Source organism: Aspergillus ambiguus (assembly GCF_047715705.1).
Source record: "Aspergillus ambiguus strain CBS 117.58 unplaced genomic scaffold BDV59scaffold_9, whole genome shotgun sequence".
NCBI classification, from domain to species: Eukaryota; Fungi; Ascomycota; class Eurotiomycetes; order Eurotiales; family Aspergillaceae; genus Aspergillus; species Aspergillus ambiguus.
In genome coordinates, this window is record NW_027395522.1 from 276060 (window position 1) to 296875 (window position 20816).

Sequence of the window (20816 nt, forward strand, 5' to 3'; positions counted from 1 at the left end):
ATTGACTCCCGGCCTACAGTAGGGCAGGTACTGGGTACTTTGTACGCTCTACACTCTACGCAGTCCACGGAGGTATCCAGTACTCATCATCCATCTCCCTAGTATACTCCATACTCCATACTCATCGTGAAACTGCATACGTAACCCGTCGATCCTGCATCATCTCCTGCACATGCACGGACAATCTGGTATATGTATGCATCTTCGGATACTCATACAGTACCTGGTACCTAACGTATACCCAATCCATCCTCATGCCACTTCTACTGCGTATACCCACATTCCAACCCTATCCTGGAGGGATTCCTATCCCGGATGTCTGCACACGGCATCGGCTGGAAACGGTGGAAACTCCTAATTACCCGATCATCCTGCCTATTCTCCTCCCTGCCATGGCATTTCGTCCCCTGCCAATCGTAACCTGCCCACTGGTTTCATATGGGTCGGGATCCACTCGGTTTCGGAGTCCAGCTGGTCGATCCAAGGGTCCAATCCCGATGAATGCCATTGTCCTTGTCACTGAATGGTCCGGACGGGAAAGAAAATAGAGAGTGCAATCAATTCGCAAATGTACAAATTACTTCATCATGAATACTAAATAAAAAAGGTCGGGTCGTCTCAAAATATGACCCGGAACGACGCCGTCGACGTCATCCGTCATTTTTCCAGTAGCTCCCAGGCTACCTGTCCGGTGCTCGCACTCGGGAACAACACGGGCGTTTCAGCCGGGCTGACCTCCGGGAGAGGCATCATGGACGGAGTAGGTAGAAATCACGCCCCGGGACAGATCCAGCGTGCAGTCGTCGATATCGCAGGTATTCCTTCGTAGTAGACTTAACCGAGCAGCTCCACGTCGAGCCCGATGGCGCGCATGAACAGATTCACGTTGCCCAGTCGTTGGCTGGCCATCTCGGCGGGAAGCGTCTTGCTATATGTCACCGTTTCCATCACTCGGTCCCTGGGATCGATCGTTAGCAGGATCCTTTGAATCGGAGTAGAAAAAAAACTCACTTCACCGCAATGACCAACCGCTGCTGTTGCTCCGGACTGGCTCCAATGCCAACCGCCGCCAAGAACTGCCACACATACATATCATCTCCCGCATTGATCGCACCCGGGAAGATATCCCCGAACGTAGGCTCCAGAGTGTCGAACAACACGTTAAACTTCTCCACCCATTGGTGCCAGTCGCGCTCCGCCGCCTGTCCGGCCTCCTTCACGATCTCGGCCCGACTGAGTAGCATCGTCAGGATGCCCAGTCCAATGCGAGTCTTCGCCACCATCTGCACGTGCGTCTGCGCGATGACCAGTCCCAGCAGTCCAATGATGATGTTGAACGGCGCTTCGTTCACATAGCCCAACAGGCTGGGCATGACCGCCTGCGAGAAGAGATCAATGGCCTCGCGGACCGCAAGCGACGGCTGACTCTCGCCGGGCGCGGTTTGCGCGCGGCGGACCACATCCAGGCTATCCAGATGGACCACAATCATGGTCAGAATGGTGACCCGCTGTTCCTGGTCGATGTGCCGGAAGATCCGAGGAATGGCCTTCTTGCCCTTGGGGTAGGAAAGGAATGCGATGAAGGGGTGGGGGGTGTTCGTGTGAGGGACAATGGGCTCCATGACCTTCAACTCCTGCCAGAGTTTCTGGTTGAGCGAGCGGACCTTCTGCCGCCACTCCAGGTGCTGCTGGATGGCCTCCGGGTCATTCTCCTCCGGCGGGGGAGGCATCGTGCGCTCCATATCCTCCATCTCCATCAAGGTGCCGTAGACGCTCTCGATGTTGGTGAGGATGGACTTCCGATCGCTCATGCTCAAGTCCGCGTGGGGCTTCTTTGCCGGTTTCCCTCCCTCGGAGCTCTCGGGGCGCTTGAGGTTAAGCATCGGCTTGGGCGTCTTCGCATTGCTGAACGAGATCTTCCCCAAGCTTCCCTCGATGATCAGCTGCTTGTTCTTGGGCTTGGCCTTGGCGGCTTCCACAGCGCGTTGCACTTGCTGCTGCATCCGCTGCATGTGGTTGTCCGCACTCTGGACTTGCCGTCGGCCATGGCCACCCAGTCGGTTCCCGGTCTGGAGAAGGTAGGTCTGCGCAAAGTGGCCCAGGGGCTGGTGCGGGTGCTGCCGGGGAGCCCCGCGGATCTGGCTGTAGACCTGGTAGTAGAAATCCTCCGCGAGGACGGCCTCGGAATCGTCTCCAACGTTTCCTGCGGCCGCCACGAGCTGCTGCAGTTGGATGCGGGTGATGAAGTTCTTATCTTGTGGGGTCATCAGTCCGTTGCCCTTGGAGAGGAGGAAGATCTTGTGGTTGCGCTTGGCCCGTTTGGCGTCCTCCATCAAGTAGGCAATGCGCTGCTCCTCCGTCAGGTTCATCAACTGCTGCGGGTTGGTGATCAGCGGGAGGCCGTTGGTTCCTGCGCGGGGTCCTTGCGGCGGGGGTTGTTGGGGCTGATGTTGCTGTTGGCGGGGTGCCTGAGGCGGCATTGCCTGGCGCTGCGGAGGAACCAAGTGCTGAGGAGGGAGGTTGGCATTCTGCAGGAGATGCACGGGGACGTTAGGCGGGAACGGATAGTGTTCGGGGCCCATGGGCGGCTGGTGCATGAGCTGCGGGGGCGGGACCCCTTTGGCGAACTGGGCCTGGAGAAACTCGGGGGGGATATGGGGAAAGCCCTCGGGGAGGCCCGGCGGACGCTGCAGGGGTTGCGCGAGCTCTGGGATCGACTGGGGCAGAGAGACGGGGGATTGACCGAGTCCGGGAGGAGCACCCTGGCCACGGAGCTGCGCCTCGACTTCCTCCAAACTGAGCATCTTTTTGGCCTGCGCGGCGGGCTGGGGAGCGGGTTCGGGCTTCCTCGGCATATTCCAGATACTGGACTTGGCCTGGAGGTCGGGGATATAATCGGGGTCGGAATACTTCTCATAACCGGTCCGCTTGGGTTGCTGTGCGGCGGCCGACGATGGCGCGGGTTCTGGCGCAGGGGGAGCAACGGCGGGGGCGCCAGGATACTTGAGACTGTAGCGGACCTGTTCCTCGCCAATCGCATCGGCGACTTGGGCAGTCTTTCCGAAGAAATCAAAGTCCTTGCCGACGGGAGCGGTGCCGAGTTCATCACCGAAGGTATCATCGTTGAAGGCATCCTGGTCATCGTCCAGTTGATCCCCGAGACCATCGTAGGTATCCTCAAAGTCGATCCTACGGGGGATTGAGGTCAGAACAGCCAATTCGATCATCTGGGGAGAAGGCATAGCGGTTGGGGGGGATGAGACTCACGCATCGTCATCGTCGTGTCCTTGAGCGCGAGCGACCTCAGCAAACGGATCAGGGGTGTCGAAAATCCCCCTCTGATCACCAGGAGGGAGACGATCCCTGGGAAGGGTGGTATCGAAGCCGAAGAATGACATCTTCGACTGCGGAGGGGGTGGATGGGGAGGGAGGGGACGAGGGGGCGAAGAGATCACGACGGTATAATTTCCGGTCAGTGCGGGATGAAGTTGGATTGATATCAGCTGACTAATCCACCTACTAGATGTCAAGTCTGAGTAGCGATTAAGGGAGTTGTTCATTATGTATTCTGAGATTATTTATTATGATTTCACTGCATGTAGAATCCATACGTCTTCTCTCTACTGATATCCATTTGGCTGCATTCTACTATATCCGTCATCTACTATATACATCCTCTGCTCTATACCTTCTCCATGACTAGTACCAGGTAGTAAGTATACTACCTACTAGGCACTCCTATACTTACCACTTATGATCCCTCAACCTGTACAATCCTCCTCCGAACCTTCTCAATCCCGACATTCCACTTCTCTCTCATATTCCCGATATTAATCCAATAATCTTGGTCGTGGCTGAAACCGGGGCCTCCCCCGATCGAGCCAATAACAATGGAGGCGGTTACGTTGCCCGAACGCAGCCATTTTCTTTCTTCCTCAACTTCCATCCCTTGAATCTCGTCGACGCGAGCTCGCTCTCTCTCACTACAGCCTCGTCTTCCTTTATAACTCCGCACAGTCGGCTGGGGATTGTGGGTGTTGTCCTGCTTCCGTGCATTGTCTGGAGTCGAACATCCATCATCCTTGATCGTCGTCATCGTCGTTAAGAACAACGGTCCGACGCCACTCGGTCTCCCTACGCAGTACTTCTTCCTTCTGGTCCTGCAGACGCGCATTTTCTATACTTCTTGGTCTATCCCTTCTGTCATTCGTTTCTTCTCTTCTTCTCTGCTTCTGGTCTGATCGCGATTGTCACCGTCCCGGTCTTCATCTCGCCTCAACAGGCAGCCAGATTCCCGTCGCCGAACCCCATCCATCCTCCACCATGTCGTCCGGTCCTAGATATCTTCGCTACCTCTTATTTGCAGCTGTGGTCAGTAACTCATCCAATTCCAATGCTCTCTCCTCCTGACCCTCCCAGGGAGTCACCCTCTTCTTCTTCATCTCCCGCAGCGCAATCCCCATCCCTGAGAACATCGGCACCAAGATCAACAACTACAAAGACACCCTGACCTCCTCCTCCTCTTCCCTCTCCGACTCTTTCGGCGAAAAACCTCCTGTCGCCCCCCAACCGCAGGTTCCCTCCGGAAGCGCGGGCGCTTCCAGCGACGACCGCGTCAATGCGACGTTCGTCACCCTCGCCCGCAACCGCGACGTCTGGGAAATTGCCCGGTCCATTCGCCAGGTGGAGGATCGCTTCAATCGCAATTATCACTACGACTGGGTCTTCCTGAACGATGAGCCCTTCGACGACACCTTCAAGAAGATCACCACCGCGTTGGTCTCGGGCACCACCCACTACGGCCTCATCCCCACCGAACATTGGTCCTACCCGGACTGGATCGACCAGGACAAGGCCAAGAGCGTGCGCGAGGCCATGGACGCGAAGAAGATCATCTACGGCGGCTCCGAGAGCTACCGCCACATGTGCCGCTACGAGTCTGGCTTCTTCTTCCGCCACCCCATCATGCTCAACTACGAGTACTACTGGCGCGTCGAGCCCAGCATCGAGCTCTACTGCGACGTCGGCTTCGACCCCTTCCGCTTCATGAAGGACCACAACAAGAAGTACAGCTTCGTCCTCAGTCTGTACGAGTACTACGACACCATCCCCACCCTCTGGGACAGCGTCAAGAAGTTCATGACCAACCACCCGGAGCACGTCGCCGAGGGCAACTCCATGGACTTTCTGAGCGACGACGGCGGCAAGACCTACAACAAGTGTCATTTCGTACGTTCCCGTCGCCTTCTCTCCCGGCATGGCTAACAACCGACAGTGGTCCAACTTTGAAATCGGCAGCCTGGAGTGGCTGCGCTCCCCGGAATACCTCGACTACTTTGAGTCGCTGGACCGCGACGGCGGCTTCTTCTACGAGCGCTGGGGCGACGCCCCCGTGCATTCGATCGCCGCCGGCATCCTCCTCCAGAAGGAGCAGATCCACTTCTTCAACGAGATCGCCTACTACCACGTCCCCTTCACCCACTGCCCCACGTCCGAGCAGACGAGACTGGACCTGAAATGCTCCTGCAACCCCAGCGACAACTTCGACTGGAAGGGCTACTCCTGTAAGTTCCGGCACATACGGCTCGTGCGTTGGTTATGGACCCCACTGACCCTCCCGCAGGCACGTCGCGCTTCTTCCAGGTCAACAACCTGGAGAAACCGGCCGGGTACGAGAATCAAAGTTGACTAGCCGTCCTGGGGAAGGTCGTCCTCGTGGTCGCGATCGTCGGCTGTGTCGTTCTTGCGTTGAACAGCAACCTTCGGACGTGGATCGTCCACGGAGGACGTCAATTCCCCGAACGAGCCCTGGACACATGGCGGACGATGTCGAAACGATAACCGAACCATCCATCCATCCCATCACCGTAACTAACCCCTCGCCTTTCTCACATTCTCACCCCTCTTTACCATCTGCATTCATTTTGTCGAGCCGGAGCCGGATAAAGGGTCATTGCGTTGCTATATCTATCTGTACGGGAAAAGCCATCGGTCAAGATTGTTTCATAAATGTACATGTACATAGGCGTTTAACGATAACAACGATGATTCAGCTGAGCCAACACAACAACCTCCACTTCTTATCATACACGAACACGATCCACCCAATCCATTTAATCCCGCTTGGGCTTCTTCGTCCCATACTTGGACCGACTCGTCAACCGATTCGCAACACCACCCTACCCTCGTTAGCATACATCTGTCTCAAAAAGGAAGGAGAAGAAAGAAAACCCACCAGATCCATGGCCCCCCGAACCAAATGATACTTCACACCAGGACAATCGGGCGCACGACCCCCACGAACCATAACGACACTATGCTGCTGGACATTGTGGCCTACCCATCATCATCATCATCATTAGCAATCGCCCCCTAACAACGACACACCAAGGACGGGATCCCACCTTCACCCGGAATGTAAGCCGTAACGATCTTCCCGCTACTCAGCCGCACACGCGCCGTCTTCCGCTCCCCGGAATTCGGCTTCTTGGGCTTCGTGATTCCCGTCTTCAGACACACGCCCTTCATCTCGGGCCGGCCGACCAGCGCCGGCGACCGCGAGCGCCGCGCCCGCTGCGCGACCCGACACCCGCGCCGCACCTGGTTGTACGTCGCCGTGCGCACCGGCGACGTCGAGAATTGCCGGATGGCCGCTGTCGTGGCGCCGGACACGGCGGTGCGGGTGCGCAGGACCGGTTGGAAGTGGAAGAAGCGCGTCGGCGGAGCTGGGGCTGGAGCTGGGGCCGGTTTGGCGAAGGCGGCCAGCGTGGGCCGGCTGGCGAGCGTCAGCGTCCGCAGCGTGCGGAGCGCGAGGGACGAGAGCGGAGGCATGGTCGTGGTGGTTGTAGTGGTAGAGGTGCTCCGGAGATGCTGTGTCGGGGATGAGTTGGATAATTTCTGGTCACGTGGTTGCGGCAGTGGCTCATGTGGGCGGCCGGAGGAGCTGCTCACTCGTCGTAGCTTACTGCGTTCCGGGACCATTCCTGCTCTCCATCACATCCATCAACATCGTCCTCTGCCACCTCTGCTCTCCTCCTCATCTCGATCTATCCTATCTGTCCCTGTCTCTTCCTCTCTTTCGTATCCACCGCCACAATGGTAACCCATCCACCGCCATCCTCCCCCCCCAAATACTCATCCTCCTCTCCCTCGTCATCCTAGCTAACTCGACTAGTCCCTCCGCATCGCCCCCCCGTCCAACAACCCCTCCCAAACCAGCAACACCAACACCCGCCAACAGATCCCGATCTCGCTCCCGCGGCCGTCGAAAGGCGCCCCGTCGGCCCCGGGCCTCCCGGACACTCTCCGCGACAACCTCACCCTCCCCGCCGCTTCGGGCAACCCGTCCACGCAGACGGCGCTGCCGACATCGACGCACCCGCTTGAGGCCCGGCTGCTCGCCTGGCGCCAGACCCAGGATGCGTTGAAGATGGAGACGCTGCGTCGGGCGTACGGCATCGCCGAGCCGATCCGCCGCGGGATGGAGCTGAAGATCGTGCGCGACGGGACGTTCCGGCCGGCGGCGCTGGGCGGCGTCAAGGGGGGCAATCTGCATGAGGATATTCTGGTGCTTGGGGGGCGGGACACGGAGGTTGGCTGGGAGGATGTCTTCCAGGGTATGTATCTGTGGATCTCGGGTGGGTGGTTGTTGTTGTTGTGGATGGTGCTGACCGTAGCAGGTGATGAGTTCCGGGAGCCGCCGACCTTCCACGATGAGATGGAGAAGAGACTGCGGATGGATTAGGGCGCCGGGGTTTCTAGTCGGTTGGGTTTGTTTTTTGTTCATACGCTAGTCTTCATGGTTGCCATTTGATGTCATTCTACACGGTGCAGTGCGGATGTTCCAAAGTAGACAATACAGTGATGAGCTCTACCTAACTACCAACACCAACCACCCAAGGTTGAATATACGGAATGGTGACCAACAATGCTACAAGACGTATATGGGACAGGTCAAACAGGGAAGAGGGTATATAAAACAGGGAGGGAGATGAACGCGAAGATGCAGTGGAAAGAAGACACTCCGAAACGCCCAAGATTCACGGACAGATAGCCAGCCTGACAGGTTCCTGGCGGGGGTTCCCGGGTTCCAGGGATGATGAAGCCAGGGGACAGACAGCATGACCGATTATTGAATGATGCAGCGGCACCCGGGGCTGCGTTCGCTGGAGTCTCGTTCTCGGGTGAACTGGGCCTTGGAGGCTTTGGCGTCTTCCTCGTCGATGAGTTCCTGGGGCTTCACGGTCATGTGGACGACGTTGGGGGCATCGCGACTGAACTTGGAGTCTACACGGATGAGGATGAGACGATGAACGGAGGCGCACACACATACCAGACAAGGGGGCTTTATCATCCAGCAACTTTCCAAAAGAGATCAAGCGAATCGAACTGGGCGATGCCGGTCGCGGTTCCCAATCTACAGGTCGTCAGCAAATAGGCCAGACCGGGGGGGAGGAGGACGAGACAGACCTTGTCGCCACTCCCGCCAGATCAATTCCTTCAGGGTGTAGACACTCATGGCGAAGGGGTCGTCATTGTCGACCTTGACGGAGCGTTTTCGAAGATACTTGCCGTCGATCTTGAAGGGATGGCGCGAGCCGGTGATGAGGAGTAACGTGATGACGAGGGACGGGCCGGGATCTTCCTCCTCCTTCGCGGACGACTCGGACGATTGGCCGGAGGGTTGGGGGGCTAGCGCATCAGATTTGGGCTCCGGGGCTTCGGGGGCGGAAACGGTCTCCCCATGGGCGACGGGTTGGGGCTCGGAGGGAGCCATTCCCTCGCCCGCGGTGGTCGCCGGCAAGGACGCGGTGGGCGAGGCCCCCGTGGGGGCAGTGACGGAGTCTGAGATGGAGGCCGACGGGAGGGTTTGGGAGGGAGGATGCGGTTCTTGAGGGGAGGCGGCGGCGGTGGTGGCGGTGGATACGGGGTCGAGGGTGGTGTTTAGCGAGGCGGGAGGGGGCTGCGGGGGATCGTTGGTGGACATGACCGGTCTCGAGAAGATCCTGTCGATTCGATTGATGGTAGATGGGAGGATTGGAGGATTGTCGATTGAGCCGGGATGGAGTGGACAGGAGAGCGAGGGGAGTGGTGGTGGAGGTGCGATCACGATGGAGAGAATGCAGATCGGAGGAGTAGATGGATTGAAATTGGGATTAGATTGGAATAGATTGAACCCGATTGCAGAGGGCGAGGAGAGGATGAGATGAGCGAGAGGGAAAGAGAAGAGACGAGGAGAGAGGGAGATGGAGAGACGGAGAGATGGAGACGGTGATGGATCCCGCGGCTAACGAGAGACGGAAGGAGGTGGTTCGGGAGCGAAGACCGAAAGGTAATGTAGAGGAGTGAGATGGAGAGAAGAGGAGAGGTGGGAGAGGCGGAAGAGGCGAGCGAGGAGAGGTGAAGAGAGAAAGAGGAGAGAGAAGAGAAGGGGAGAGAAGAGTAGAGGGAAGAGTAGAGGGAAGAGTAGAGGGAAGAGTAGAGGGAAGAGTAGAGGAGTCGAGGAGGGAGAGGGAGAGGGTGATCCTGCAGTGGAGAAGCGGAGTGGACCGATCGAGGATCATGAAATATCCATAGTATAGAATGGAGAATAGAGAATGTTACAGAAAATGGAAATAAATCGAGATAATCGAAGGGAATAAGCGAGAATTATCAAAAAGAGATAGAATACAATAGAGAATGGGTGATCGATCATGGGCATACAGAGCATCCATCCTATACGAGCATCCTGTATGAGGATGGAGATACTTGGTAGTCGAGAATCCTAATCGATAGTAGATATGGATCGAATGATATTGCAGAAATTTAATAAATATTGCTATGAATAGAGGAGAATAGTATCGTATAGAGAGTATCCTCTAGCATGGGATCGTATCGTATAGTATACTACCTCAACACCAACATCAACATCACATCCTCTATCCTTCTCCTCTGCTCTCCTCTCCTCGACTTCTGCTCCATCCACTGCCACATCTACTCGACTCCCTCTACTCGCTCCCCTCCCCTCCTTCACCACTCGACTGCTCCCAATTTCCTGATCTACTGGAATCCCTAGTACCAGCCTTCGGCTTCTTCCCCTCATGCCGCGTCGGTTGATCGTGCATCACCTGACAACTCCTCCAGAAGAGTCGAAAAAAGGGGATTCTCGGGTCCCTCTTTCTTCCATTCAATCAATCCCCTTCTCCCCATCCTTTCTTCGCTCCCTTGTCTTTGTCGTCGTCTGCTGCTCCCTCCGCTCGTGACATCACGGTCAACTCTATTCGCCCTCAATCCCTCGCCCGTCCACGGTCCTCGACTGCGAACCACTGGCCCCCCGTCCACTGGACGATGGCTGGCCTGGTCATGCATCCGCCTCCCCCAGAACCCTTCTGATGCAATCGCCTACCTGCACCGGGTCTAGACAGAAGGTCACACGCTCCACCGGGGACCAGAACCTCCAGAGCCATGCCGCTGGGAACGGGGTCAGTCCCTTCCACTCGGCCTCCTATTTACCCCCCAGGGCAACCCGGTCCTGAATCCCGCCCAGATGGCCTCCTTCGGCATAGATTCCTGCGCCTGCTGCAAGAATCCATGCATATGGCTCGGAGACGTGGTAGCCGGGAGACCGCTGGTGACCCGGCGCTGGATATCAACCTCGCCGAACCCGCCGTCTTCATCCCGACCTACACCCATAATCCCGCCGTCCTGAGGGGCTCGTGCACCCTCGAGTTGAAAGAGTCCTATGTCGTCAAGAGACTCACCGTCAACTTCCGGGGCGTCTCCCAGGTCCTGTGGCCGCATGGTAGGTCCCCGCGCCCTCCAAGCATCGACCCACCACTAATCCCCGTGGAAACAGGCTTTCGTGATAAAAGGACCATCACAGACTGCAACTTCACCGTCTTTGATCCCACCCAACGCACGGGAGAGGTCCAGACCCAATGCACGAGCTGCAGGCCTCCCGACGCGCTCAGTCCCCGTCCAACCAAACGATGCAAGCTATGGCGTGCAATCCGGAACCACCTCCCGTCGCGCCGGGAGAGCCCCGGGTCGGACCGTCAGCTGTCTCCCGGCACCTACACCTACAACTTTGAGATGATCCTCCCCTCCCACTTGCCCGAATCCATCAACGTCCGGCGGAGCCATGTGCATTACAATGTGCGCGCCTCGATCGAAACCCCCGGCATCTGGAGTCGCACGATCTCCCAGAACAAACAGATCACCGCCGTGCACTGTCCCGCCGAGGACTACGTCGACGATGCAGAACCCGTCTACGTCACCCGCACCTGGCGCAAGCTGCTGCGCTGCGAGATCATCCTCTCCCGACGAGGCGCCGCCCTCGGCCGCCACCTCCCCATCACCCTGACCTTCTCGGAGCTGGCCATGGGCAACGTTCGCGGCGTGGAGATCTACCTCCTCGAGAACGTCCAGTACCTGCAGCGGAATGGTCTGGTGTCCTGCTTTGGCCCCTACAAGCGCATGCGCCTGTACGAGGCCAAGGACGACTTCGTCCTGTCGCTGTCGCGGCGCAGCTCGGCCGATGACAGCCGGCCGTCCGAGGAAGAGCGAGACGAGTTCGTCGGGAAGGAAGGGTTCGATCACGACCGCAAGCCCACGGCCGTGGAGGGCACCACGCTGGAGATCGACCTGCCGCTTCCCGTCTGTCAGATCCATTCGACGGAAACTGACCGCGCGCAGAAGAACAGCATGCATTTCGACACGCGATATAAGAACGTGCAGGTCAACCACTGGATCGAGGTGGTGTTTTTCGTGTCGAAGAACGGCCTGGCGCCGCCCGCGCAAAAGTCCACCAAGATCCCTTTCCTCCTTCGATCGTGCTATGCCCACCAGGCCAACGCGTCGCTCCCGGCGTACTCGCAAAAACACAACGGAAAGCAGTCCTGCACAGATGCCATCTTGGAATATGTCGAATAACCCGACCCAGCGTGTCGTTTGTGATATCCCTGCATGTGGCAACAATAGCCTTGGATATGATACGATATGATATGATCTTTCTGCAGATAACCTTAATGCCATTGCTTTTTCTTGAACTTTCCACTGTGCCGAACGTTTCATTGGACCCGCTGCGTAAAGTTTGGATCCCACAGGTACTTTCGGATCACCATAACATCATTCCGCGACTCACATCAACCGTTTGCGAAATCCAATGATGTCAGGTATCCAACGCGACCCAGACCATTGGGACTGGAGCGGCATTCTGCTTGCCACCGATCTATAGCCCCAGGCGGCCTCCGTTATTAACTGCGCTTCTCCCAGATGTGACCCAGTCTGGACAACATACTCATCTCCTATATACCGAATCTCCTACCGCATACGGCGAAACAGCCACCATGGCGCCCCCCAAATATGCTGGACTCTGCGGTCGACCGCTGTCCCTCTCAATCTCGACCGTGGCCACCACGGGCTTCCTGCTCTTCGGATATGATCGTGAGTCGCCCGCCGGCCAGCTAGCTCCTGCTCACACCATCCAGAGGGCGTCATGTCCGGCATCATCTCCGACCCGGCCTTCAACAACATGTTCACGGCGACCAAGGGCGACAATACCATGCAAGCGACCGTCACCGCCGTCTACGAAGTCGGCTGTCTCGTCGGGGCCATCTTCGCGCTCATGTTCGGCGAACGACTCGGCCGTCGCCGGATGGTGCTCTTCGGCGCCTGCGTCATGATTGTCGGCGTGGTCATCCAGGTGTCCGCGATGCCAAACTCCCTCCCGCTGCTGCAATTCATCTTCGGGCGGGTCATCACCGGGATCGGCAACGGCATGAACACGTCGACCATCCCGACGTACCAGGCCGAGTGCTCCAAGACCAGCAATCGCGGACTCCTCATCTGCATTGAAGGCGGCGTCATCGCGATTGGCACGGCCATTGCCTACTGGATCGACTACGGCGCGCATTTCGGGCCGCCCGATCTCGTCTGGCGCTTTCCCATCGCCTTCCAGGTCTTCTTCGGCATCGTCATCATCGTTGGCATGATCTACCTCCCCGAATCGCCGCGCTACCTCATCGCCCACAACAAGATCCGCGAAGGCGAGACGGTCCTCGCCGCTCTCGCCAACGAGGAAATCGACTCGCACCACATCCAGCTCGAGAAGAACCTCGTCCTGGACTCCATCCGAGCGTGAGCCCCTCCCTCTCCGCCTCTGTCACTGCCCCCCCCTCCCATACTAACAACCCACAGCTCCGGCGCCGAAAAAACGCGCTTCCGCGACCTCCTCACCGGCGGACCGTCGCAACACCTCCGGCGCATGCTGGTGGGCTCCTCGTCGCAGGTGTTCCAGCAGATCTCGGGCTGCAACGCGGTGATCTACTACCTCCCGGTGTTGCTGGAGCAGTCGATCGGGCAGTCGCACAACTTTGCGCTGCTGATCGGCGGCATCAACATGATCTGCTACGCGATCTTCGCGACGTTCTCGTGGTTCTTCGTCGAGAAGATCGGGCGCCGCAAGCTGTTCCTCGGCGGGAGCTACGGGCAGTGCGCGGCGATGGTCATCGTCTTCGGCTGCCTGATCCCCGGCGACTCGGAGTCGGCCAAGGGCGCTGTCTTCGGCCTCTTCCTGTACATGTGTTTCTTCGGCGCCACCTGGCTGCCCCTGCCGTGGTTGTACCCGGCCGAGCTGTCGCCGATCCGCACCCGCGCCAAGGCCAACGCCATCTCGACCTGCAACAACTGGCTGTTCAACTTCACCGTCGTGATGATCACCCCGGTGATGGTGGAGCACATCGGCTGGGGCACGTATCTGTTCTTCGCGGCGTGGAACGCCTTCTTCGTCCCCGTCATCTGGTTCTTCTACCCGGAGACGGCCGGGCGCAGCCTCGAGGAGATCGACCTCATCTTCGCCAAGGGGTACGTCGAGAAGATGAGCTACGTGCGCGCGTCCAAGGAGCTGCCGCGCCTGACGGAGGACGAGATCGAGGAGAAGGCCATCGAGTATGGGCTGTTGGATCCGAACGAGAAGTACCAGGACAAGCCGCCGGCGTCGTCGAACGGGGACTCCTTTGACGGTCCGTCGAGGGTGTAGTCATGTATACATACAGTATACAAGGTTTAGAGCTAGACCGTAGTAGTCAGACATCGCTCGTCATTAATTAAACTCACTATGTGCGGGACAGATCCATATCCCAGTGTATATATATATATATATAGGTATACCCTACGCAGCACAAAACATCCAGCATCCTGTGCTGACCAACCAACCAACCCAACCCAACCAACTCCATACGTAACACGTAAATCAGCGGACTAAGGTCTCCCTATGCCGTAAACTCCCCCATGGCCGCGCTCTCCATCAGCACAAACGACTCATAGCGCAGGCCGCGGTCCGACCCGGACTCCTCCGCGACGCTGCTGCTACTGCTGTTCCACACGCGCGCGTACTCGTCCATCAGCACGCGCCAGTAGCACGCCTCGGCGGCCTTGGTCAGGTAGCGGTCGCGGAAGGTGCGCACGTTGTTGTCGGCGATGCGGGCGGCGCGCGCGGGGTCGCGCAGCAGCGGCTCGACCTGGTCGGCCAGGTCGCTGAAGTCGCGCTCCACCTCGACGTAGTTTTGGTTCGGGCCGGACGACACGAGCAGGTAGTGGTGGTGTTGGATGTACTGGAGCTTGTGCGCGACGATGACGGAGCGGCACGCCTGGCGGTATTTCAGGGACGCCGAGTACGAGCGGCCTGCCGGTTCGTTAGCCACATGATGCGGGGAATGAATGCACCAGGATGTAAGGGGGGAGGGGAAAAGGCAGGGGGAGGGAACCTACCCTCGACATGCGCGATCATCATGTAGCGACAATGGTCCTCCATGGGGAGGACGTTGGCGCCCTCGGCCCAGTCGACCTGCTTGACGTCCCCCCAGGGTTGATCGCGGGCGGCGTCCAGCAGGGCGCGGCGCAGCTTGGGGGCGAAGCTGGGCTTGCCGCGCCACACGAGCTGGGGGATCTTGTCGTCCCAGGGGGCGACGTCGAGCCGGCGGATGCGGTCGACGACGGCGTCGTAGGGCCCGATGGCGCTCTGGGGGTTCTCCCAGGCCCAGAAGCCAAAGTCCGGGATCAGCCAGACGGCCTCCTCGGCGGCGGTGCGCGCAAAGGCCCAGACGGGGTGATCGGGCGCGGTGACGTCGGCGACCTTGTCCTCGACGGAGAAGACAAACTCCAAGTCGCGGCGGGCGGCGCGGTTGGCGTCGGCGACGAGCGCGCGGTGGAGCGCGCTCAGCACGGCGAGGATCTTGCGCCGGTGATCCTCGCCGCGGGCGCGCACGGCGACGACGTGCAGCTCGCCGCGCCGCACGAAGGCGCGCGCCATGCCCGGCGCTAGCGGGATGGCGTCCAGGTCCGCGGGCGCCAGGAAGCCCTGGTCCCGCCAGTAGGCGGCGGCGCGCACGACGTCCTCGAAGAGCCCCGGGAAGGCGGCCAGGCACTGGTCGCGATCGAGGGCTTCATTGTGGGCGTCGCGCGCGGGTTGGAACTCCCACGGGGCGGTGGGCGCGAGCTGGTCGACGAGGGTCTGCGGCGTGGCGCACGAGAGACAGGAGGAACAGTGGAAGACGGTGGAGGATTGACAGGCGCAGTGACCGGCGGGGATGAGCTGGGTGAGAACGGGGTGGATGTAGTCGCGGTCAGAGTTGACGCCATACCAGATGGCGAGGATGGCGCAGAGCGAGAGGAGGATGAGGAGGTAGAGGAGATAGAGGAGGGAGAAGGGGCGGCGGAGGGCCATCGTGGCCATCGTGGAGGTTGGAGATGGAGGAGAATCTGCAGGCGATTCATCTTATATACGGCGATCGTAGAAGAAGAAGAAGTAGGTAAAGGGGCATGACGCGGCTGAGAAGCGTCAATCTTACCCAGATGGTTAGGGATAGACAAGCTTTGTGGAGGTATTTATAATAGTTTGCGGTTATTCTATTCTGGTCTCTGGCTATGTTTCTATCTGTATTGTATGTATGGCGGTGGGGGTTGACATCTTGACTCTATCTATATCGAGATCGGTCCTCTATACTCTATACGCGACTCTATACATCTATACTGATCCTCCGTCGACCTCATCCGCTCCCCATCCCTCTCGTCTTCGGAATCGCCTTGCCAAGACCAAACCCTGGCCGAGAATGAGACATCGCCTCGTCTCCACCCACTAGCTGTGGCCTTGGATCAGTCTGTGCGTTGATGATGGACTGGAGGACATCCCGAGTGCTCCCTACACTGTACGGAGGAGTCGGTACATTCCAGACACCAGGAATACTCAAGCCTCGATTCTCTATTCTCTACCCTCGTCCGCTCAATCATTCAGCTGTCTAGACATCCTTCCAGCTGACGTACTGCGTCCTCTCGTCCGTCCGCAGTCCTGTGGATCCACTCCCGTTATTAAACCCCAACGCTGCCTCGCTCACTGGCTGTCCCTGGCCGTGAGCCTTGGATCCAGCCTCAAGCCCGAGACAACTCCAAAGGGCTCGATCGTCGCCCAGTCCGATGACGTGTTCTAGTTGGCTGTGGCGTGCGCAAAACCGCAACGATCGTCGTTCCATGTTGTGGATCTCGTGAAAGGCCACCTAACTGAAAAACCCTAAATGCGCTCCATACTCCAACGTCCGTCGCCGCCGCGCATACGGTTCCACCGACTGAGCCCCCTCCGCTGAGATCAAGTAGCCCTCTTTGCAGCTGGTAAAATGCACCTTGGGCTGTCTGGCGTAGAACCCATCGTATGCAGGGCTCAACGCTGCCTGCAGGCTCCCCACGGATCCCCCCGGGTGCAGCTGCTTCCACGGCTCCCGACAGGAGTCTTCCTTGCACGATTTCACCACCATCATCAGAGCGTCCAGCCGGTTGATGACCTGGTTTAACGGGCGTCCGGCCACCGTATGGTTGGCGAACCGGGTCCGGTTCGACGCCAGGTTGGTGATCTGATAGGGGTCCGTCTGTCCGGGTTAGACTGCGCTCGAACAAGCCCTGCGTAGCGTCGACATACCGTCAAGTCATAGAGCTCCACCTCGTTGCTACACCACACCGAGTAATAGAGGCTGTACTTGTCGCCCACCAGTCGCAGCCCCTTGTACGTGTTGTTATGATACACGTTGATGTTGTGGCTGCTCCCGTCCGCGAGCGGGAGCTTGCGATATCCGTTCACGCCCTCCGGGAGATTCTGCTTCGTTAGCCATGCGGTGAACGCCTCGGTCATCATCGTGCACCACTCACCACCCCCCAGTATTCCACGCCGATATGCTCCGTCTGCGACTGAGAGGCCTCCTCTGCGGTGAACGGCAGCGGTGTCCCATCCAGGCCGTCCGTCGTCGTCCCGGCAATCTTCAGGAACGTCGGCGCCAGATCGGTGTGACTCGTGACCGCACTGAATGTCTCGTTCTCCGGGATGCCAGGCCCGCGGACATACAACGGGATATGAATGTCCGTATCTACCTTCATTAGCCAGAACCCACTCCGAACCATCGAGTCAACCTACCAAACCCGCACTCCTTCCCCGGCGCCAGCCGGTGCTGGCTGATATGATACCCATTGTCGGTCGAGTAGAACACATACGTGTTGTCCAACACCCCGGCGGCGTCCAACCGCGCCACCAGACTCTCGACCATCTCATCCACCGCCTGCAGCGACCGCAGCCGACACCGCTGATACTCGTCGTGGTAGGCAATGACGCTCTCGTTCAACGCCTCCAGCTGCCCGATCCAGCTCACCCCGCCGTCAATCGCCGCGTTGAAGCTCGCGTCCCGCGGGATCGCATAGTCCCGGAACAGATGCGCATGGCGCGGCGCATACTCCGGCTGGCTCTGCCAGAACACCCCGGAGTGCATCTCCAGCGTGCCGTTGGAGTGCGGCGCCACCGGCGCCACCGTCAGCATCCACGGCCGCTCGTCCGCCAGCGCCTCGTCCAGGAACCCGTGCGCCTTGTCCGCCATCACGTCCGTGATGTACTGCCCCGCGTAGCTGACCGGCGCGCCGCCGTTGCGCGTCATCATGCTGTTGTAGTACTGGTACGTGTACGGGTCCAGGCTGATCTCCGACCCGTTGAACCCCCGCGGCGGCGGGTCGTTGTAGTTGTCCACGTTCTGGTAGTTCCACAGCTTGCCCACGTAGTACGTGTTGTACCCGGCGTCTTGCATCCACAGCGGCAGGTAGTTGTCGTTCCACCCCAGCTGCACCACCTGCGGGTATCCGCCGTACGGGGGCGCCACGTCCGTGATGTTGTTGTTGTGCGCCATCCGGCCCGTCCAGAGGTTCGCCCGCGACGGACAGCAGATGGCCACCGTGCAGAAGTGCTTCTCGAACGCGGCCCCTTTGCGGATGATCGACTCCTGCAGGCGCGGCATGAAGTCCACCCCGCCCATGTGGTTGTCCTGGTCGTCCGTCAGGATGAAGAGGATGTTGGGTCGCTGGGCCGCGAGGCCCAGCCCAGAGAACAGCAATGCGCCGAGAGACCACTTCATTGCGAATGACCGGCCGTGCGTTGGTCTAATGGGTGAAGAACAGACCCCGTATTTATACCTTCGCTCCTCTTTATTTCTTTTCCGGATCCTCTACCGGGTCATCTACGGCAGAGTCCGAGGTGGAGGGCCCCGCAGGCTATTCCGTTGGCGTTATTCAACTTGATCTCTGGGGCGTGTATCGGTTGTGATCGTCCTTGCTCAGCCTCCAGCCCTCTGAAGCTGCAAGAGTGGTCCTGCTGCGGGGGCTCTCCCTCTACGAGACAACATTTACAGACGATCGGGAGTAGACAGCATCTGCGCAGTAAGCATGCACATTCTTACATGCTACTTGACGGTGGGCCGATCTGATCAACTGCCGAGGTGCGCATGGCGAAACCATCGAGCGCGTGAAGAATACCCCAACCTGAAGAGTCTCCGCTCGCCAAGATCGGCCAACGCCCTAGCATCGACAGCTCGTCTCCGCATGCGACACAATTGGCGGGGAGCCGTGCCAAGTCGTGGGGAAGCTGTCTTGGGGTTTGGTTCGGATGGTGTAGATGGTGCAATTGCCGATGTGCAGAGTGACTATGTATCTTTCGGGACAGGTTCCGTGGTTCCTCGTTTAATACGTTCAATTCACTGAGCATATGAAATGTATATAGCTTTGATAGCATAATTATCTGGAGAATATGTACCGACATCTAGTTCCAGCACGCTCTGATAGGATTGACACCCAGGAAATAGTAGAGAATCTATCAGCCGGAGAGAATACGCATAATCCAATGACATAACAAACAAATGCACAAAGCCGGCCTCAAAACCCAGTCAACATTAGTATGAGGGAGAGATAAGTTCCGAGAAACGAGTGTTGATAATACGCTCAATGGAAACTTCATTTGCTTTGGCAATGGGAGTGGGTAACTTATAGCCCAATTTCCAGCAAGTGAAGCTACTTCACTCTTGCCCTCGTCTCTAAATGAAGTGGAAAAGACGTGAGAGTTCGAAAGGGCCAATCTGTATTCATAACTACGGATAGAAGTAGGTAAAACTCGATGTGATCTCAGCATTATCCGAGGGAAGATTTGCCTGAACTATATATAATTTCGACAAGGCCAGCGGCAATCTCTTTGTTGCCTCCACAGCGCCCTGGAATTCCATTCGCTCGGTAGCCTTCAATTGAACTACATCTTCGCCCCACTATTGGGTCGGGATCAGGATGAATTCCTCATCGGACATGTTGTTGTATTCAGCAAGCTGCAGTTTGTGGCCGTCGGCGCGCAAGAAGTATCCTGTCTTCTTTGCAACGAGCTCATAGCCGTTGTCGGTGACGTGCTCCACAGTGTAAACCTCTTCCTCGTCTCCGGAAACGCAAGGAGCACCTGGCTGAGCACCACAGTTGATATAGCCCCCACTAAGGTTTTGAATCACAAAGTCGCGCTGACTGCCTTTGCCGGTGAAGAACCAGGTTTGGTGCGGGTGGTTGTTCTTGTCGGAGAAAACCAGAGGGTCATTGGCCTGGCCCAAGTCACCCAGGACTTGATTGTCGGCTAGATTGGCCGATCCGATCGTATAACTTCCTTCTCGGAGAGCGAAAACAGACTGGAAAAGTGCCGCAAGAGCAGCGAGAGCAAGACCGGTCTTCATATCGATGGATAGATGAAATAATGATCAATGATTCGAAAGTAGACTATGGAAAGTGGGCTGTCAGAATCGTGGAAGGGTTAAGACTTTTAGGATTCCATGTAATTTATAGGTTTCTTCTGTTTATACAATTTATTCCATAGTGATTCAATATCTCGTGATGATTATTAAAATCGTACATATACTATCGATCTGCACGTTCGGATACATGCATAGGTCTCCACTTTTTCCTCTTTAGAGGGCTGATCCTGGACGTATTGCGCCAATGTACGCCGATGCCGGAGTCAAAGTAGTTTATCTACTTCCTTATAGATCGACCCGCAGGCTTAATTCCTGAAGATTCGGATATGTAATGAAGAGCTACTTCCGCTTGAGATATAGGTGCCACCTTGTCACGCAGCATAGCCGTTTTTAGTAAGGTTAGGCCTGACCGCTCAAAATAAAGGCCAGCATGTTCAATGGGTGTAACAGGGAATATCAGCTGGCCACAGAACCTGTAGGGAGTGAGTGAATCACTATATACTGCGTATACCCGACGTTTTGGGCCCGTACCCCGTAAATAGCGCCTCACCCTAGGCGGGTTGCTAAAGTATTAGAATACAAGTGATCGATTGTGTTTGGTCTATCCCCTTTAATAACCACCCTACATCAAATATTTCACCCAGTAGCTTTTTTTTTTTTTGCTTTCTTTCTCATCACTCGGATCACTGGCGATTCGGCCGCTACTAATATTGACCGTTTTAATAATAAGAGGCTACTGGTATGAACTAGCTCAATGAT

General features: G+C 57.6%; 11 protein-coding genes across 11 annotated transcripts; 4 read left to right on the forward strand and 7 right to left on the reverse strand.

Moving 5' to 3' along the window:
• Window positions 1-96: 96 nt before the first annotated feature.
• BDV59DRAFT_174931 (deadenylation-dependent mRNA-decapping factor PAT1) lies at window positions 97-3441 on the reverse strand. The gene is made up of 3 exons (XM_073689162.1): window positions 3268-3441; window positions 1012-3189; window positions 97-958 (listed from the first exon to the last, which is right to left on the reverse strand). Exons 1-3 carry the CDS (start codon window positions 3396-3398, stop codon window positions 835-837), a joined length of 2433 nt encoding a protein of 810 aa, XP_073549528.1. The 5' UTR covers window positions 3399-3441; the 3' UTR covers window positions 97-834.
• A 318-nt stretch (window positions 3442-3759) lies between these two features.
• BDV59DRAFT_174932 (glycosyltransferase family 15 protein) lies at window positions 3760-5983 on the forward strand. Its single transcript, XM_073689163.1, has 4 exons — window positions 3760-4371; window positions 4420-5229; window positions 5276-5564; window positions 5624-5983. The coding sequence occupies exons 1-4, from the start codon at window positions 4324-4326 to the stop codon at window positions 5686-5688; spliced, it is 1212 nt and encodes a 403-aa protein (XP_073549529.1). The 5' UTR covers window positions 3760-4323; the 3' UTR covers window positions 5689-5983.
• BDV59DRAFT_174934 (mitochondrial 37S ribosomal protein uS12m) lies at window positions 5984-6584 on the reverse strand. Its single transcript, XM_073689164.1, has 3 exons — window positions 6405-6584; window positions 6236-6336; window positions 5984-6179 (listed from the first exon to the last, which is right to left on the reverse strand). The coding sequence occupies exons 1-3, from the start codon at window positions 6526-6528 to the stop codon at window positions 6114-6116; spliced, it is 291 nt and encodes a 96-aa protein (XP_073549530.1). The 5' UTR covers window positions 6529-6584; the 3' UTR covers window positions 5984-6113.
• A 412-nt stretch (window positions 6585-6996) lies between these two features.
• BDV59DRAFT_174936 (proteasome maturation protein) lies at window positions 6997-7856 on the forward strand. The gene is made up of 3 exons (XM_073689165.1): window positions 6997-7098; window positions 7175-7616; window positions 7680-7856. The coding sequence occupies exons 1-3, from the start codon at window positions 7096-7098 to the stop codon at window positions 7742-7744; spliced, it is 510 nt and encodes a 169-aa protein (XP_073549531.1). The 5' UTR covers window positions 6997-7095; the 3' UTR covers window positions 7745-7856.
• Window positions 7857-7957: 101 nt separating this feature from the next.
• BDV59DRAFT_163920 (uncharacterized protein) lies at window positions 7958-9070 on the reverse strand. The gene is made up of 3 exons (XM_073687610.1): window positions 8470-9070; window positions 8333-8416; window positions 7958-8286 (listed from the first exon to the last, which is right to left on the reverse strand). Exons 1-3 carry the CDS (start codon window positions 8984-8986, stop codon window positions 8129-8131), a joined length of 759 nt encoding a protein of 252 aa, XP_073549532.1. The 5' UTR covers window positions 8987-9070; the 3' UTR covers window positions 7958-8128.
• On the reverse strand, window positions 9025-9690 carry BDV59DRAFT_163942 (uncharacterized protein). Its single transcript, XM_073687612.1, has one exon. It carries the CDS (start codon window positions 9561-9563, stop codon window positions 9156-9158), a length of 408 nt encoding a protein of 135 aa, XP_073549533.1. The 5' UTR covers window positions 9564-9690; the 3' UTR covers window positions 9025-9155.
• Window positions 9691-10443: 753 nt separating this feature from the next.
• Window positions 10444-11910, forward strand: BDV59DRAFT_200581 (uncharacterized protein; the record flags this gene model as incomplete). The annotated part of the gene is made up of 2 exons (XM_073693619.1): window positions 10444-10780; window positions 10835-11910. The coding sequence occupies 2 exons, from the start codon at window positions 10444-10446 to the stop codon at window positions 11908-11910; spliced, it is 1413 nt and encodes a 470-aa protein (XP_073549534.1).
• Window positions 11911-12118: 208 nt separating this feature from the next.
• BDV59DRAFT_163936 (putative MFS monosaccharide transporter) lies at window positions 12119-14182 on the forward strand. Its single transcript, XM_073687611.1, has 3 exons — window positions 12119-12423; window positions 12468-13116; window positions 13177-14182. The coding sequence occupies exons 1-3, from the start codon at window positions 12327-12329 to the stop codon at window positions 14015-14017; spliced, it is 1587 nt and encodes a 528-aa protein (XP_073549535.1). The 5' UTR covers window positions 12119-12326; the 3' UTR covers window positions 14018-14182.
• A 67-nt stretch (window positions 14183-14249) lies between these two features.
• Window positions 14250-15712, reverse strand: BDV59DRAFT_200583 (uncharacterized protein; the record flags this gene model as incomplete). The annotated part of the gene is made up of 2 exons (XM_073693620.1): window positions 14250-14662; window positions 14749-15712. The coding sequence occupies 2 exons, from the start codon at window positions 15710-15712 to the stop codon at window positions 14250-14252; spliced, it is 1377 nt and encodes a 458-aa protein (XP_073549536.1).
• Window positions 15713-16485: 773 nt separating this feature from the next.
• BDV59DRAFT_212078 (sulfatase family protein) lies at window positions 16486-18560 on the reverse strand. The gene is made up of 4 exons (XM_073695948.1): window positions 17435-18560; window positions 17173-17387; window positions 16946-17119; window positions 16486-16895 (listed from the first exon to the last, which is right to left on the reverse strand). Exons 1-4 carry the CDS (start codon window positions 18414-18416, stop codon window positions 16530-16532), a joined length of 1737 nt encoding a protein of 578 aa, XP_073549537.1. The 5' UTR covers window positions 18417-18560; the 3' UTR covers window positions 16486-16529.
• A 919-nt stretch (window positions 18561-19479) lies between these two features.
• BDV59DRAFT_164012 (RICIN domain-containing protein) lies at window positions 19480-20097 on the reverse strand. The gene has a single exon (XM_073687613.1). The coding sequence runs from the start codon at window positions 20037-20039 to the stop codon at window positions 19593-19595; it is 447 nt and encodes a 148-aa protein (XP_073549538.1). The 5' UTR covers window positions 20040-20097; the 3' UTR covers window positions 19480-19592.
• Window positions 20098-20816: the final 719 nt, after the last annotated feature.